At 37.1% G+C, this 13,655-nt stretch overlaps 2 protein-coding genes across 3 annotated transcripts; both read left to right on the top strand.

The window, feature by feature from the left end:
• Window positions 1-418: 418 nt before the first annotated feature.
• wu:fj30f06 (potential E3 ubiquitin-protein ligase ariadne-2) lies at window positions 419-2,447 on the top strand. The gene is made up of 4 exons (XM_051100620.1): window positions 419-539; window positions 642-742; window positions 1,472-1,642; window positions 1,727-2,447. The coding sequence occupies exons 1-4, from the start codon at window positions 461-463 to the stop codon at window positions 2,168-2,170; spliced, it is 795 nt and encodes a 264-aa protein (XP_050956577.1). The 5' UTR covers window positions 419-460; the 3' UTR covers window positions 2,171-2,447.
• Window positions 2,448-8,417: 5,970 nt separating this feature from the next.
• On the top strand, window positions 8,418-13,653 carry LOC127157383 (cyclin-L2-like). 2 transcript variants are annotated; one of them, XM_051100618.1, is made up of 10 exons: window positions 8,418-8,687; window positions 9,099-9,173; window positions 10,003-10,112; window positions 10,180-10,300; window positions 12,335-12,399; window positions 12,488-12,587; window positions 12,686-12,929; window positions 13,086-13,176; window positions 13,256-13,324; window positions 13,398-13,653. In XM_051100618.1, the coding sequence occupies exons 1-10, from the start codon at window positions 8,463-8,465 to the stop codon at window positions 13,513-13,515; spliced, it is 1,218 nt and encodes a 405-aa protein (XP_050956575.1). In that variant the 5' UTR covers window positions 8,418-8,462; the 3' UTR covers window positions 13,516-13,653. The 2 variants fall into 2 exon arrangements, with proteins under 2 accessions (XP_050956575.1, XP_050956576.1); XM_051100619.1 differs by lacking the exons at window positions 12,488-12,587; window positions 12,686-12,929; window positions 13,086-13,176; window positions 13,256-13,324; window positions 13,398-13,653 and having other exon boundaries at window positions 12,335-12,403.
• The last annotated feature ends 2 nt before the right edge of the window (window positions 13,654-13,655 follow it).

Here is a 13,655-nt window from a genome sequence, read left to right as displayed (position 1 = left end):
TCGTCAAAGTAAAGGACCTGTCAGATAAGATTATACAGTGCACACGTAATGACCGATCACACCCAACCCAAACTAATAAATTCAAATAATCCTTTTGGAAAGGGTGTGATTTCTCCTAAAGCCTTGCAAAACAGAAAGTGAACGGAGGGCTTGTTATTTCGAAGATAGCAGCGCAATTCTGAGGAATAAAAGATTTTTCGTTCCATTGTGTATTTGCCTATTATTTCTGTATTTATTCTTTTTTAAATTTAATCTTCAATTGAGGAAAAAAATAGTTTCATATTTCATTGTTCATCGAAACATCCGCTAGTCTGAGTGGTGGTTTCGTTTTCTTATTTTCTAAACTGAAAGCGAATACCTTATTGGTTCGCTTCACAGGTAAGATATTGGTCCACTTTCCAACTTTATCATTCATGCTTTTAGTTATTCTAGACGAACGGAACAAGGAGCCTTCATCAAGATGCAAGACAACCAAAGCAGTGGACAGTATGACGTCAATGATGCAACGCTGAAGTTTGTCAGACGGAAAGACGACATAAGTAAGTTTATCCCCCAAGCGTAGCAGGGAGTAAAATGGATAAATAATCTCCCAGGTTACAACAATACTCAGAGAAATTAAAGTGCTGTGTTGTGGCTCTTAGCTCTAGATGATGACCTCAACATTCTGAGAGTAGAAATGTCTTGTGGCCACGCTGTGTCCCCGGAATCGCTGACGGCTTGGTGTCGCAGTTTGTTGGACCAGGTGAGTCAGAAATTCTGTGTTCAGTGAAATGTTCAAAAATAACAAGTTTTTAAAAGGTAGGCTAATTATCATTATCCTCATATCGGTTTTGTTGCTCCATACCCACATTTTAGAGAGTTAAATCTGAATAAATCTGACATATTTGCTTCTCGTGAAATCCTGTACGCATTTACGGCTGTGACGGGTCTCCGGTTCTCCCTACTACGGCCGGCCAGTGGGAGACTCATCAAGTGAACGATCTCCACCTGTTCTTCCTGCCATAAATGTTGGGGCTGTGTTGGCGTGGGTGGCCCCGGTTCTTGTTTTGTTTGTTTATTTAGATTTCATTATTAGTTAAACTTGGTTCTGTCGGACACTTTGACATCATGGTCCGACCGAAATAGTGTTTATGTTTTGTTTTTTTACTTATGTTAATAAATAATTTTCGTTGCAACCTAACCAACTCGACTTTGTCCTCCATGTGCTCCATTGCCTCCATTGTCCCCCCCCCCATTATTGATCAGGTGGAGATCGTTCACTTGATGAGTCTTCTGGCCCCGCCCACTGGCCGGCCGTAGTAGGGAGAACCGGAGACCCGTCATATGACAATTATCAGTAACTGATAAAATAGACTGTCAAACAACTTTTTTTCAGTCTAGATTAAAAAAAACATAAGTCTTTCAGAAGAATGTGCCTGTACTTTCAACTGGTATCTGTAAACATTTTGGTTTTATTCTGTTCTTCTGACAGGGTCAGTATAAATTTTGCTGTCCAGCAATCACGCACGGGACAGAAAAATGTAACGCGGAATGGCCGTACCTGGAGGTCAGGAAACTGGCAGTGCTGAGTGATTCAGAGCAGGCTCATTTCGAGGAGAATATGGCCCTTATGGCAGCATCTGAGTACTGCGAGTTCAAATCAGTGAGTAGAAATAACATTTCATTAAATATGTCTGTGAACCCACTGACAATTCAAAATTAACTTTCTGGTATGTGTCTCTATTAGTGTCCAAGCTGTGGGTCCTATGTTGAGCGAGAAGACCTTACCAACCTCTGTGTGAAATGCACCATCTGCACATCTGTAAAAAAGAACATCTACCACTTCTGCTGGCAGTGTATGAGAGAATGGAACGGAGCAGCTGTTCTTTCGGTCCGCTGTAGTTACGAGGACTGTGTCAACCCAGATGTTGATAAGCTAACAAAATGTACAGATATGAGGCTGCCTTATGTGAACAATGTGGAGTGTCCTGGCATTCGTGCCTGCCCGACCTGCGGACTCCTTCTGGAACACAATGGGTTCGCTTGTAAGAACCTTATGTGTAAGCGCTGCAAGGTGGAGTTTTGCTTCCTTTGCTTAAAGCTGAAAAGTGTTTGCAATCCGATCCATGGACCTTATACTGTCTGCTCAGTTGCACCACGGCAGACTGAGATTCCAGTTTGGAGGAGATAACGTGTAAGAGACATGATTGATTAACTTGGAATAGATACTGTGGTAATTACATCTAGCTCCTTAGCTTACTTTGAAATATTTTTAAATGGCTGTTTATAATGATTACTTCTGACAGGACACACCGTTGTTTCAACAGCAGTTTTTGTTTTCTAAATTGGTATAAAAAATGTAATTAATACAGTGTGCAACATGAAATAACAATGCTTTTCAGTTTATAAAGACTTTTCATCTGAAATGTATCTGATGCTTTCAAGGTTTGAGGAATTGAATAAATGTTATTAAATAAACTATTGTATTTTAATGAAGTGCCAAATGATATGTTGATAAACAGTACAAATAAACCGCAAGGCTAAAGCTGCCGACTGTGCTACATACATTAATAAGAGGAAGGTTTCAAAACAGCAACAGCTCAGCACTGTTGGAGTAACGCATTACAAAAGTAATAATATTACAGTAGTATATTACTTTTTGCAGTAATGCAGTAATATAACGCATTACTAATCAACTTTGGGTAATATTATTACTCGTTACAGTCTGAGTAACGCAAGTTACAACAACATACGTGGTGAATTTACCAACACCGAAAAACAGCACCAGAGAAAAAATCCGCATGTAAAATAGTTTGTCTATTTCCTGTATCAGTTAAAGTTTAAATACACCTGTGATTGTCTGCATCGAATGGCATTTAAATACATCGCGTGAGAACAACGCGTTTGCTTTCAGTTTCCCTTTAAATGAGCCTAATTTGTTTTGGCTTGTTTAGCAGCTTATAAATTTCATTCTTGTTTTCTTCCGAAAACCGTTCAAAATAGTCTGTAGACTAAGTATTGTGTTTATTGATTGTACATTTCGCTTTATTTATAAATATAATATTGTTTGTGCTTATCTGCGTTTAACCTAAACTACAAGTAACGTTAATGTAGATCTACATACCGGTAGCCTATCGAAATATGATTTTATCATTTTATGCAATATAGACCTACCTCATTACCCTCCACTGGATGTATAATGAGCAGCAATAAACTACATTTTGGTATTTTATAATGCCTAGTCAGACTTCTGTGGATATTTTGGTGAAAGTAACTGTAAAAGGTGTCATGGTAAAACTAGTAAAAGTAGTGTCATGTCATGGAAAATGAAGTAGAAAGAGCCTTTTTCTTATTTTGCATGGCCCCAGCTTAAGGTTTTAAACATTTATTTAAATGTGATAACCATACAAAAATAGGGTTGTCCATGGTTTCAGAATGTGTTGTGGGTTTACAAGCATTTCTCTGTCCAATGGTCAAGCCTTAACTTTGCAAATTCTTGTAATGCATTAGTATTGCATTCTTCTCATGGGCATCTAATAATTTGGATTTTTCAGTCTGGGTTAAATATCTTTTTTGGCTCATTTTATCCGTAAAAGAAAACATGCCTAATAATTCTGCACACCTGAATATAAGGAGTTTTTCACTTCCAGCCTTCACGGACAGTTATATATCACTTACAAATGATTAAATACAAAATTAATAGCAGTTATTAAGATTGTTGTGGTTTGGAATTGGTAAAATGTGCTTTGTAAAAAAAATATGATCAGAATATCAACATGCCTAATAATTCTGCACACAGTGTATAGTGCCAGGATGAGTGTGAAACTTCCCAGCCTGAAATTTTGTCCCAGTCCTGTTCTACATGGTGGATGTTTAGCCTTGATTTATTAGCTGATCGATTTTAAATGTGAGTTATTTTGTATTAATGTGTCAGTATGATGTGAGGTCCAGCTACCAGCGGGACAACAAAACAGGTAGTAGTAATGGGTACTTTTTACTTAAGTTAATAATACAAAAATTTATAATACAAAAAGATGCAAAGAATGCAATGACTGTTGCAACTTTAACATTTTAATGATTTGAAAGGATACTATAGCAAAGTTATTTTTTTCCATGATTATATGATTGACCTGAAGAATGAAAGCTATATAATACAGTTGGAAAATTATGAGTTATATCACGCTCAAGGTGTGACAATACACTAGAACTAGACAATCGTTTAATACTATTTTTAAGAAATTTTCAATGACAAAATATTTGTCTTTTTAGATTACAAAAAGTAAAACAATGCAGTTGTAATTTTGAAATGTTTTAACTAATCTAGGGCCGTAACTAACGATTATTTTGGTATATCGAGTCATCAACTGATTATTTTGACAATGGAGTAATACAGCTGAAAAACAGGCTTTAGTAGGACTATATTTATATAAAAAATAACGATGAGGCAATAATAATTGGCACAAATAAAGTATCAAAACCAAGTAATTACATTGTTTTATTGAACAACTGTGTTAAAATGCATAATGTAATATGCAGATACATAAAATGAACATAGCCATTTTACATACCAACAGCCTAGTGATCTTTCACTTAAATCCATTTAATTTTAAGATTTGGCCACAAACAAATGTCTTGCATCACAGCTTTTTTTAAGGTATCACACTTCGTTTCCATTCATCAGTGCCTCGACTTTGCAATTGGATATGGAGAGCAGGGACGGTTGCAACACTTTTTGAGTTTTCTTTAGTTTCTCAGAGACTGTTTGTACTAGAACGCTGTAGCAATTAATCCAACTGAAACGTTGATGAACCCACGTGCAGTTTTATTGTAACGTGAAATCCAAACAAACAATAATCCAACAATGACTTGATGACTTGACTTGAAAACAGACTTGACTTGGCATGGACAGACTTGAACAGAAACATAGACTCACCAACAGCAGGTTTACACTTCAATACAGGACGAGTATTTATACCAAACAATGGGGGTTACGTGACACAATCAACCAATGAGAACATGGCACATTGAACTAAGGAACCAATGGCAGGAACACAAGAGGGCAAGGGAAGCAAGACACAAACAGCATGAATCAAACTACAAAATAAAAGATATGAAAACACGAACATGAACAAAACCCAAACCCCACATTACAAAAGCCTTAGTGGGCAAGTGCGCCGACATGCAGCGCCATTGCACTATGGCCGTCCCGAGTTCGAAATCTCTTCCATGTCACTTCCTGTCCATCCTATCATTTTAATAAAAAAAAAAGGGAAAGCCAAAATTTTTAGTACAAAGCCATTTGTCAGCTACTCACCCACATTGCTGCAACATGTGTACAAATATAAACAATTTACACTTGAATAGACAAAGTGAAATGTTGCAGCATTCATTCAAATGTAATTAAGTCATTCTTAAATATAATTTTGATTATATCTTGATTTTATTTGTGCTCAGACAGGGTTTTCAATAAGGCTGTAGAAAACCAAAGAATAGTAAATGAAAAAATATTCTCAAGTAACAAGTAGATTTTTAGCCTATTCACTTAAAAAATGAGATATACCTAACTACTGAAAAGGGTTTATTATTAATCCATGAAATTACATTCATGTAATGTTACCGCAAGCTGTGATAAAACTTGGTATATTAGCTTGACACGATATCATTGACCACACGCTAGCTATGCCTATTCTGAAGCTCAGAAAACACTGATTAAAATGTTAGGCTTTTACAATGCGTCACACAAGCAACTTAGAAACTATGACCAAAAATCTGATCTTTAAAATAATTACTTTTTACCATGAAAATTATTTTTTTTTTTTTTTTTTTTTTTATAGAGAAATGGTCATGTGGCTGATTTCTTTCAGGAAGGATGAGGGGCCAATCAAGCATGTGCAGTATGAATATCATGACTGTAGCTTATTACTGAATTTAAGACTCGACCTGTTATACGCGACTTGTGTTTATAAGAGTAAAAACTTGTGATTCTGATTGACAGTGAAAACTGTGTTCCTCTCATACCATTGGTAGACAAACTGTAATGTGATTTCAACAAGTTTTTCTGCAGCCAAACGCATGTTTGGACCTTTTAAATACATAGATTTGTTTCCGATTGGGTTCCTACATAAATTGGGTTCGTTTCAAATTCATAGCCTCAGCATGACGTCTGGAAAGTTGGCAGACATAAAATCAGGAAGACTTTCAGTCATTCAAACGAATGAACAAGAAGACATTCCTTAAATCTTATTTTAGTTATAAAGGATGACAGGTATGCAATGCCCTTTACACAGGACAAATGACGCTTTTTATGACATTTCCCTTACAGTCCAAAAGGTTTCAGCTGTGGAACAGAAACCAAAACTGTTAGCTGGGATGAAATGAGCAACATCTTCAGTGTCCTTTCTCATAAAATACATACTCAGTCATATTCTTGGAAAACAGGAAAGCCTTCCTTAAGTCTCTGGAATTCTCCTGTCCCTTGAAACAGAATTATTTTTCAGTAGAACTATAATCCTGTCACCTCGCCCAGATGACATTAGGATATGAAGTAAAGATCATGTTCCATGAAGATATTTTGTAAATTTCCTACCTTAAATATCTAAACTTAATTTTTGATTAGTAACATGCATTGCTAAGAACTTTGGAACATTTGGAAAACATTAAAGGTGATTTTCTCAGTATTTAGATTTTTTTTTTTTGCACCCTCAGATGCAAAAAAAGATTTTCAAATAGTTGTATCTCAGCCAAATATTGTCCTGTCATAACAAACCATACATTGATGGAAAGCTTGTATAAATCTCAGTTTTAAAAAATTTACCCTTTTTTGTGGACCAGGGTTACAAATATTATTTAAAAATATATGTATATTATTATAAAAAATATTATTATGTAAACATTTTTTAACTATGTTTAAAATAAAGTATTTCATTATTAATACACATTATCAATACATATTTTATGTTCTAAATAAATAATTTTAAAAATCATTTTTTGACAATGTTTATAAAAAATATTAACTACTATATTTCAAATTTATACTACTACTGCATTTAATTAACAAATTAATAATAATCTTTGTAACAAGTAGTTGTTGCAATATTTGTTTAATTATTCAAACATATTGATAATTATGTTTATAATAAATTATTTATAATTTATTATATATTATTTATTATATATATTTATAAAAGTTTTAATGATTAGCAGTTAATATTATTATGAAATATTTAAATTATTAATTTATATTTAAAAAATCATACATTATTTTTATGCAATTTTATACATTTATTATTATACATACATTTTATTCTTTTTTATTTATCATTTATTATTTACAATATTAATATAGCCTTGTAAATATATTTTTATAGTACATATTCATTATTAGAAATGATTCTATTTTTATAATTAATTCATTTAAAATGAAATGAAAAATTACTACTGAATCAGATTAACACTGTCTATTAAAAAAATAGCTTCAATTAATATTTTAACATCTATTTTTATAAAGATTTAAATATTAAACTATTAAAAATTAACAAAAACGTTACAATAAATATCAACTGAAAAAACACTGTTTTTAAAAAATTTTTTTTTTTAATATTTGGTATTTTTATATTTAATTATTTAATTATTCAAATATTTATAAATAATTGTGTGGACTTTTTTCCATTTAGTTAAGTCCTTTTTATGAATGTACACGTTCATTTACGGTGACAACAGCTTGAAAAACGCTGTTTTAAATATACATTTTACTTATTTTTAAGCATTTCAATATGTATTGGAATTGGAATTTGTATATATTTAGTTGATCTATTTGTTTACATATGTTTATTTGAAAAGCGTTTGAAAACATGGATTTTAAGTATTTTAAAACTGTCCTGAAACACACAAATACTGCATCAGACAGCAGTATTGTGTTTGTTTTATCTCTGCTCACACTTGTGAGGGTCTGATGTGTTTCTAGCGCCACCTAGCGATCATTAAACAACATCATTACACCCATAATCCACACCCAGACATGTGAGCATCTTAAACTTCCTTAAAACTGCGTGAAATACGCAGACACGAACACGGCGAAATCAAAGCCCTTTATTTTGCATAGCAAATGTATACACTTGGTGAAACACGTTTTTAATTCTATAATCTGTGGAGTTTCACTTTCTGTCGTCGTCAAACATCTTTTGGAATGAACAAACACAGCTGATCCATAACACCTGTTCAAAATAATGTCCACAATCATCCTGTCATGATAATTCGTTTATTATGATGTAAACATGCACAGCTTCCTTCCAGCTGGTTCCGAGAACATTTTGATTTACTTATTTAGCAGAACATTCTGTTTTCTGGGGTTATAACAAAACTGCGGTGACAGGATTTATTATAACAATATTTCTCATCAGGTTTTATATCCGTGTGTTTTGTCTCCCTCGGTGCTGCAGGTGGCGCTGTGAACCGCGCTGAACTCAACTCACATCCGCGCCAACATGGCGGCGGCCGCCGGAGCGCTTCTGCCCGGTGACGGGATACTGATCGCGGGTAAACTCTACTCGGGTGTCGCGCTCACTCTGGACAACTGCCTGCTGCCCACCGAGAGCGTGCACTGCAGCCCCTCGCGCGCGCACGGGCTTTCCGCGCGCACGGAGGAGCAGCTTCGGAACCGGATGTGCGAGATGATCCAGAACGCGGGAATTCTGCTCCGCTTGCCTCAGGTCCGCGCTGGATGTGCTTCTCTGTTGCCTAGCAACGACTTGTCACCCCCTACTCTTGAGAACAAACCCGCTTGAAACTAGGTTAAGCTTGTTAACTGACTCACAGTCTGACCAAACTAGTCTGATTTGGGTTGAGAACGGTTTTGGGCTCTTGTCAGCTGGCCAAACTGAAGAACGCCACACTGGAGACTAGTTAAGACCAGTTAACCAAGTGTTTTTCAGCAGGATGGTTTCACAAAGCACAGAAAACCACAACAACTAAATAATGTACATTGTGTAGTTGTTGCTAAGCAACACAGAGCTTAAACCTACTAGATAACCAGAGTGTTTAAACTAGTTTTGTCTGATTTCACATCATTTCCCACATGAAAACATGATTGGTTGTTTTAGAGTTGATGACTGTTTCACCAGGTTGCCATGGCAACGGCCCAGATCCTGTTCCATCGCTTCTTCTACTGCAAATCGTTCGTGAGACACTGTGCCGAGGTGAGATGCTAATAGTCCACTGTAGACGTTCTGCTAGCTGCCCTGATAGCACACGTACATCACGGAGATGTCTGTTGGATACGTCTTTAGGATGTTTCCTATCAGATGTCAAATAGACGTCTATTAGATTTTTTAAGATGTTTATGATTAAGAATGGATGTAAAAATATCTGTTAAAGATCTCTTGATCTGGAAAGCATCTGCTGTGTACAAACATCTGACAGACATCTTTCAGATTTCAGTTTTACATACATTCAAATGATAAACATCTTGAAGACATCTAATAAACGTCTATGTAACATCTGATAGGAATGATAGGACGTGTTGACGTTGAGCAAACACTAAAAAAACGTACTTCCAAATGTAAATGCAGATGTCAAATGGACGTCTTCATGATGTATGAGTGCTATCAGGGTAGAACGTTTCCTATCAGATGTCAAAAAGACGTCTATTTGACTTCTTTAAGATGTTTATGATTTAGAATATGATTTAGACATCTGTCAGATGTTTGTACACATCAGATGCTTTCCAGATCAAAAGATCTTTAACAGACATCTTGCAGATGTGCTATCTTTGAAATGTCTGACAGGCATCTGTAAGATGTCAGTTTTACATCCATTCTAAATCATAAACATCTTAAAGTCATCTGATAGACGTCTATTTAACATCTGATAGGAAACGTCCTCTAGACATATTGCAGATGAGCGAACAATCTAACAAAATGTCTTCCAGATGTAAATGCAGAAGTCAAATAGATGTCTCTGTGATGTATGTGTGCTATCAGGGGAAACATTTCTAAACTGTCCGTATGACCTTTAACCCTCTGGCAGACGGTGGCCATGGCGTGTCTTCAGCTGGCATCTAAGATCGAAGAGGAGCCGCGGCGGGTGAGGGATGTGCTGAACGTCTTCCACCATCTCAAACACGCCGCAGGAAACAGGTAACACGTCGCTCACCCGTACAGCACGTGTCTGCACGTGTGTTCTGAAGCTGCAGTGTCTCGTCAGGCGTGTTAGTCCCCTGGTGCTGGACGAGGGCTACATCAGCCGCAAGAGTGACGTGATAAAAGCAGAGCGGCGCCTCCTGAAAGAGCTCGGCTTCTGCGTCCACGTCAAACACCCGCACAAGGTCAGGCTGCTGCGTTTTCACATGCATGTGCTGCATTTTAGGCCTGAAACATACAGTTTACGCAAGAGTGCACATTTGTTTGCTAATGCATCGCAAGCTTGCACAGGTAGATTGGTGCATTTTCACATGTATTTGCTGCATTTTAGGTGAAAAACATACTGTTTATGCAACTATTTCAAATTCTTTAATTTGAATTACAAGCTTGCATGCCATATCCTGCATTTTAGGCCAAGAATGTACTTTTGCAAATACTTAGTATGCAAATTCTGTGCTAATGCATCTTGAGCTTGCATGCCGTGTTTAGACAGATGCATTTTTCACATGCATATCCTGCATTTTATACTGGAAATGTTTCTTTTTTTGATTTAAACAACCTGCATTTCAATGTCTTTTCAACTGATGCACATTTTGATTTATCACAACCTGCATTTTACAGTCAGACAGATGCATTTTTTACACGCATATTCTGCATTTTAGACCAGAAACATACTTTAAACAGAAATATGCAAATTCTTAGAAGATGCATTGGTGCTTTGCATACAACAGTTTAGACTGATACATTTTTTACATGCATATCCTGCACTTTAGACCAGAATCATACATTTTACACAAGTATGCAAAATCTTAGCTAATGCACTGCAAGCTTTAATGTAAAGGTTAGACTTACATATTTTTCACATGCATATCCTGTATTTAGGCCAGAATCATACTTTTTACTCAAACATGCAAATTCTTTGCTAATGCATTGCAAGTTTGCGTGCAGTGGTTGGACTTGCACATTTTTTACAAGAATATCCTGCATTTTAGGCCATAAATTGTATTTTTATTCAAGTTTGCAAATTCTGAACTGACTCATTTTATTTACACACAGTCTTGTAAAACCAGAAATGTCATGCAAGTATGCACATTCTTCAATAATGCATCACAAGCTTGCAAGTTTGATGCATTTTTTGTAAATATCCTGCATTTTAAGCCAGATTTTATCTTTTTTTTTCACAAGTCTGCATATTCATAGGTTATGCATTGTGGGGTTAGACTGGCACATTTTCACATACATTTGTTGCATTTTAGGCCAGAATCATACTTTGTATGCAAGTATGTTCATTCTTTGCTAATGCATTGCAAGCTTGCATGTCATGGTTAGACTGATGGACTTTTTTTATATGCATATCCTGCATTTTAGACCAGAAACATACTTTTTACAAAAGTATGCAAATTCTTTCTAATGCATCGCAAGCTTGCATGCTTTTTCACATGCATTTGCTGCATTTTAGGCAAAAACATGCTGTTCATGCAAGTATTTCAAATTTTTTGCTATGCATTGCAAGTTTGCATGCCATAATCCTGCATTTTAGGCAAGAAATGCACTTTTTACGCAAGGATGCAAATTCTTAGGTGGGTTCATTGTGGGTTTGCATGCAGTGGTTAAACTGTCACATTTCCACATGCATAACCTGTATTTTAGGCCAGAAATTTACTTTGTATGCAAGTAGCCAGTTCTTTGATAATGCATCACAAGCTTGCGTGCCACAGTTAGACTGGTGCATTTTAAACATGCATTTTGCATCTGGTGCATAATCTGCATTTTACATCAAAAATCTTTTTTTATGCAAATATGCAAATTCTTTGCTAATGAATCTTGAGCTTGCGTGCCACGGTCTGACACATTTTTGCTGCATTTTAGGCCAGTGAAGTATTTTTTACGGACGTTCACAATTTTTTTTCTAATACATCACAAGCTTGCGTGCCGCATTTTCACATGCATGTGCTACATTTAGGTGAAAAGTATACCTGAGCTTGCAAAGTAAATTATTGCATTACTCTAGTGGTGACCAGCTGCAGGACTCAAGGGTTCATAGTTTTCTTCAAATGCAAGATTTTCAGCAAGATTTTCTTGCAGTGATGCTGAGAATGCAACAGGTTCTTGTGTCACTGTAACAGCTGCACTCATGTATTTGCAAATTGTCTGTTTCTGGCTTTAACAATCAAATGTCCATCAGATGAGCATGTTCTCAGAGTGTTTTACCTGTGCAGGTGATCGTGATGTATCTACAGGTTCTGGAGTGTGAGAAGAACAGCAAACTGGTTCAGATGGCCTGGTGAGATCCTCAACTCAAAATGTCTCCAACATTGTGCTGAAAAAGACTCGCTCATGTTAATTATAACCGTCTGTCTGTGTGTCTGTAGGAACTACATGAACGACAGTTTAAGGACTGATGTGTTTTTGAGGTTCAGGGCTGAAACAGTAGCATGTGCGTGTATCTTTCTATCAGCACGAGTGTTACAGGTGAACACACACACAAACACACACACACACACAAACAAGTGTTTTATCCTTTCACTCTTCCATTAAACCTGACCTTCATGCCATCTCTCTGTCGTCAGATCCCTCTGCCCGACCAGCCGCCCTGGTTCTTGTTGTTTGGGGCATCAGAACAGGACCTGATAGAGATCAGTTGTTGTATTCTGAGGCTGTACACAGTGCAGTGCGAGTCATTGGCTGCTCTGCAGCAGGAGGTGGAGGAAATGCGTTCAGTTTTGGACGCTCAATATAATGCGAGCAAACCAGCGGGACAAGCATCCACCACTGAAACCCCGTCAGCCGGTTTCTCTCCTGCGTCTAAAACTGGTGGGTTGATATACAGTGACGCCCGCTACCCTATTGCAACTTTGCAGCCCTAACTCCGGCGTCCTTTAGATATATATATTCAGCAAAATGTGTTTCTGTACATGTTCAACATTCTACAATGTCTTTTTACACATTTACTCTCTCATTCTCCCTTAGCATCTCCTGTTGAAAACCAGAAGAATCACGAATCCCCGCTGTCACGTCTCGCCCTCAAAAACGTCTGTCGAAAGATCACAAGCAGAGACGGGTGAGTTAGACGTCAAGAGTTTCGTCACGTCTTACATGCGTCTCGCAGTGCGCTAGCATTTGACAAGTTTCTGTCTCAGGAGGAAGCGCTTGAGTCGCAGCGACGAAAGGCGAAACACTCACTGCATCCCATCGCCCCCCAGACGCAGGTAACCCCTCACCTGTTTCACCTGCACACCTGAATCAAACCTCGCGGAGAAGTTTCACCTGTCTGTCTTTCAGGCGCAGCCGGAGCGTTTCCTCTCCATCGCCTGGACGCACAAAGTCGCACAGACACCGGCAGAGAGAACGGGAACGGGAGCGAGAGCGGAGAAAGGGATATTCATCTCAGAGGAGATGATGTCATCGGGCTGGGGGAGGGGCCCAACACTGACCAATCAGACAGAGTCTGTGAAACCTGTTAAACTGCCTAGAAAAAGTGTTTTGTATTGCGTATTTTTAAGAGTCTCCTGAAAAGAGTTGAAATAAAATGGAAGCATT

The sequence above is a fragment of the Labeo rohita genome, unplaced genomic scaffold (assembly GCF_022985175.1).
Source record: "Labeo rohita strain BAU-BD-2019 unplaced genomic scaffold, IGBB_LRoh.1.0 scaffold_106, whole genome shotgun sequence".
NCBI lineage: Eukaryota > Metazoa > Chordata > Actinopteri > Cypriniformes > Cyprinidae > Labeo > Labeo rohita.
The sequence above is the reverse complement of the archived record's forward strand: the minus strand, read 5'-3'. Positions and strand labels throughout refer to the sequence as shown.

Excerpts from the sequence above, each read along its gene's own strand:
- wu:fj30f06 (XM_051100620.1), top strand. The coding sequence starts at position 461 with ATGCAAGACAACCAAAGCAGTGGACAGTATGACGTCAATGATGCAACG. Across the intron at positions 540-641 it reads CAGACGGAAAGACGACATAA|CTCTAGATGATGACCTCAAC; the intron begins GTAAGTTTATCC and ends TGTGGCTCTTAG. Across the intron at positions 743-1,471 it reads GTCGCAGTTTGTTGGACCAG|GGTCAGTATAAATTTTGCTG; the intron begins GTGAGTCAGAAA and ends TTCTTCTGACAG.
- LOC127157383 (XM_051100618.1), top strand. The coding sequence starts at position 8,463 with ATGGCGGCGGCCGCCGGAGCGCTTCTGCCCGGTGACGGGATACTGATC. Across the intron at positions 8,688-9,098 it reads TTCTGCTCCGCTTGCCTCAG|GTTGCCATGGCAACGGCCCA; the intron begins GTCCGCGCTGGA and ends CTGTTTCACCAG. Across the intron at positions 9,174-10,002 it reads TCGTGAGACACTGTGCCGAG|ACGGTGGCCATGGCGTGTCT; the intron begins GTGAGATGCTAA and ends ACCCTCTGGCAG.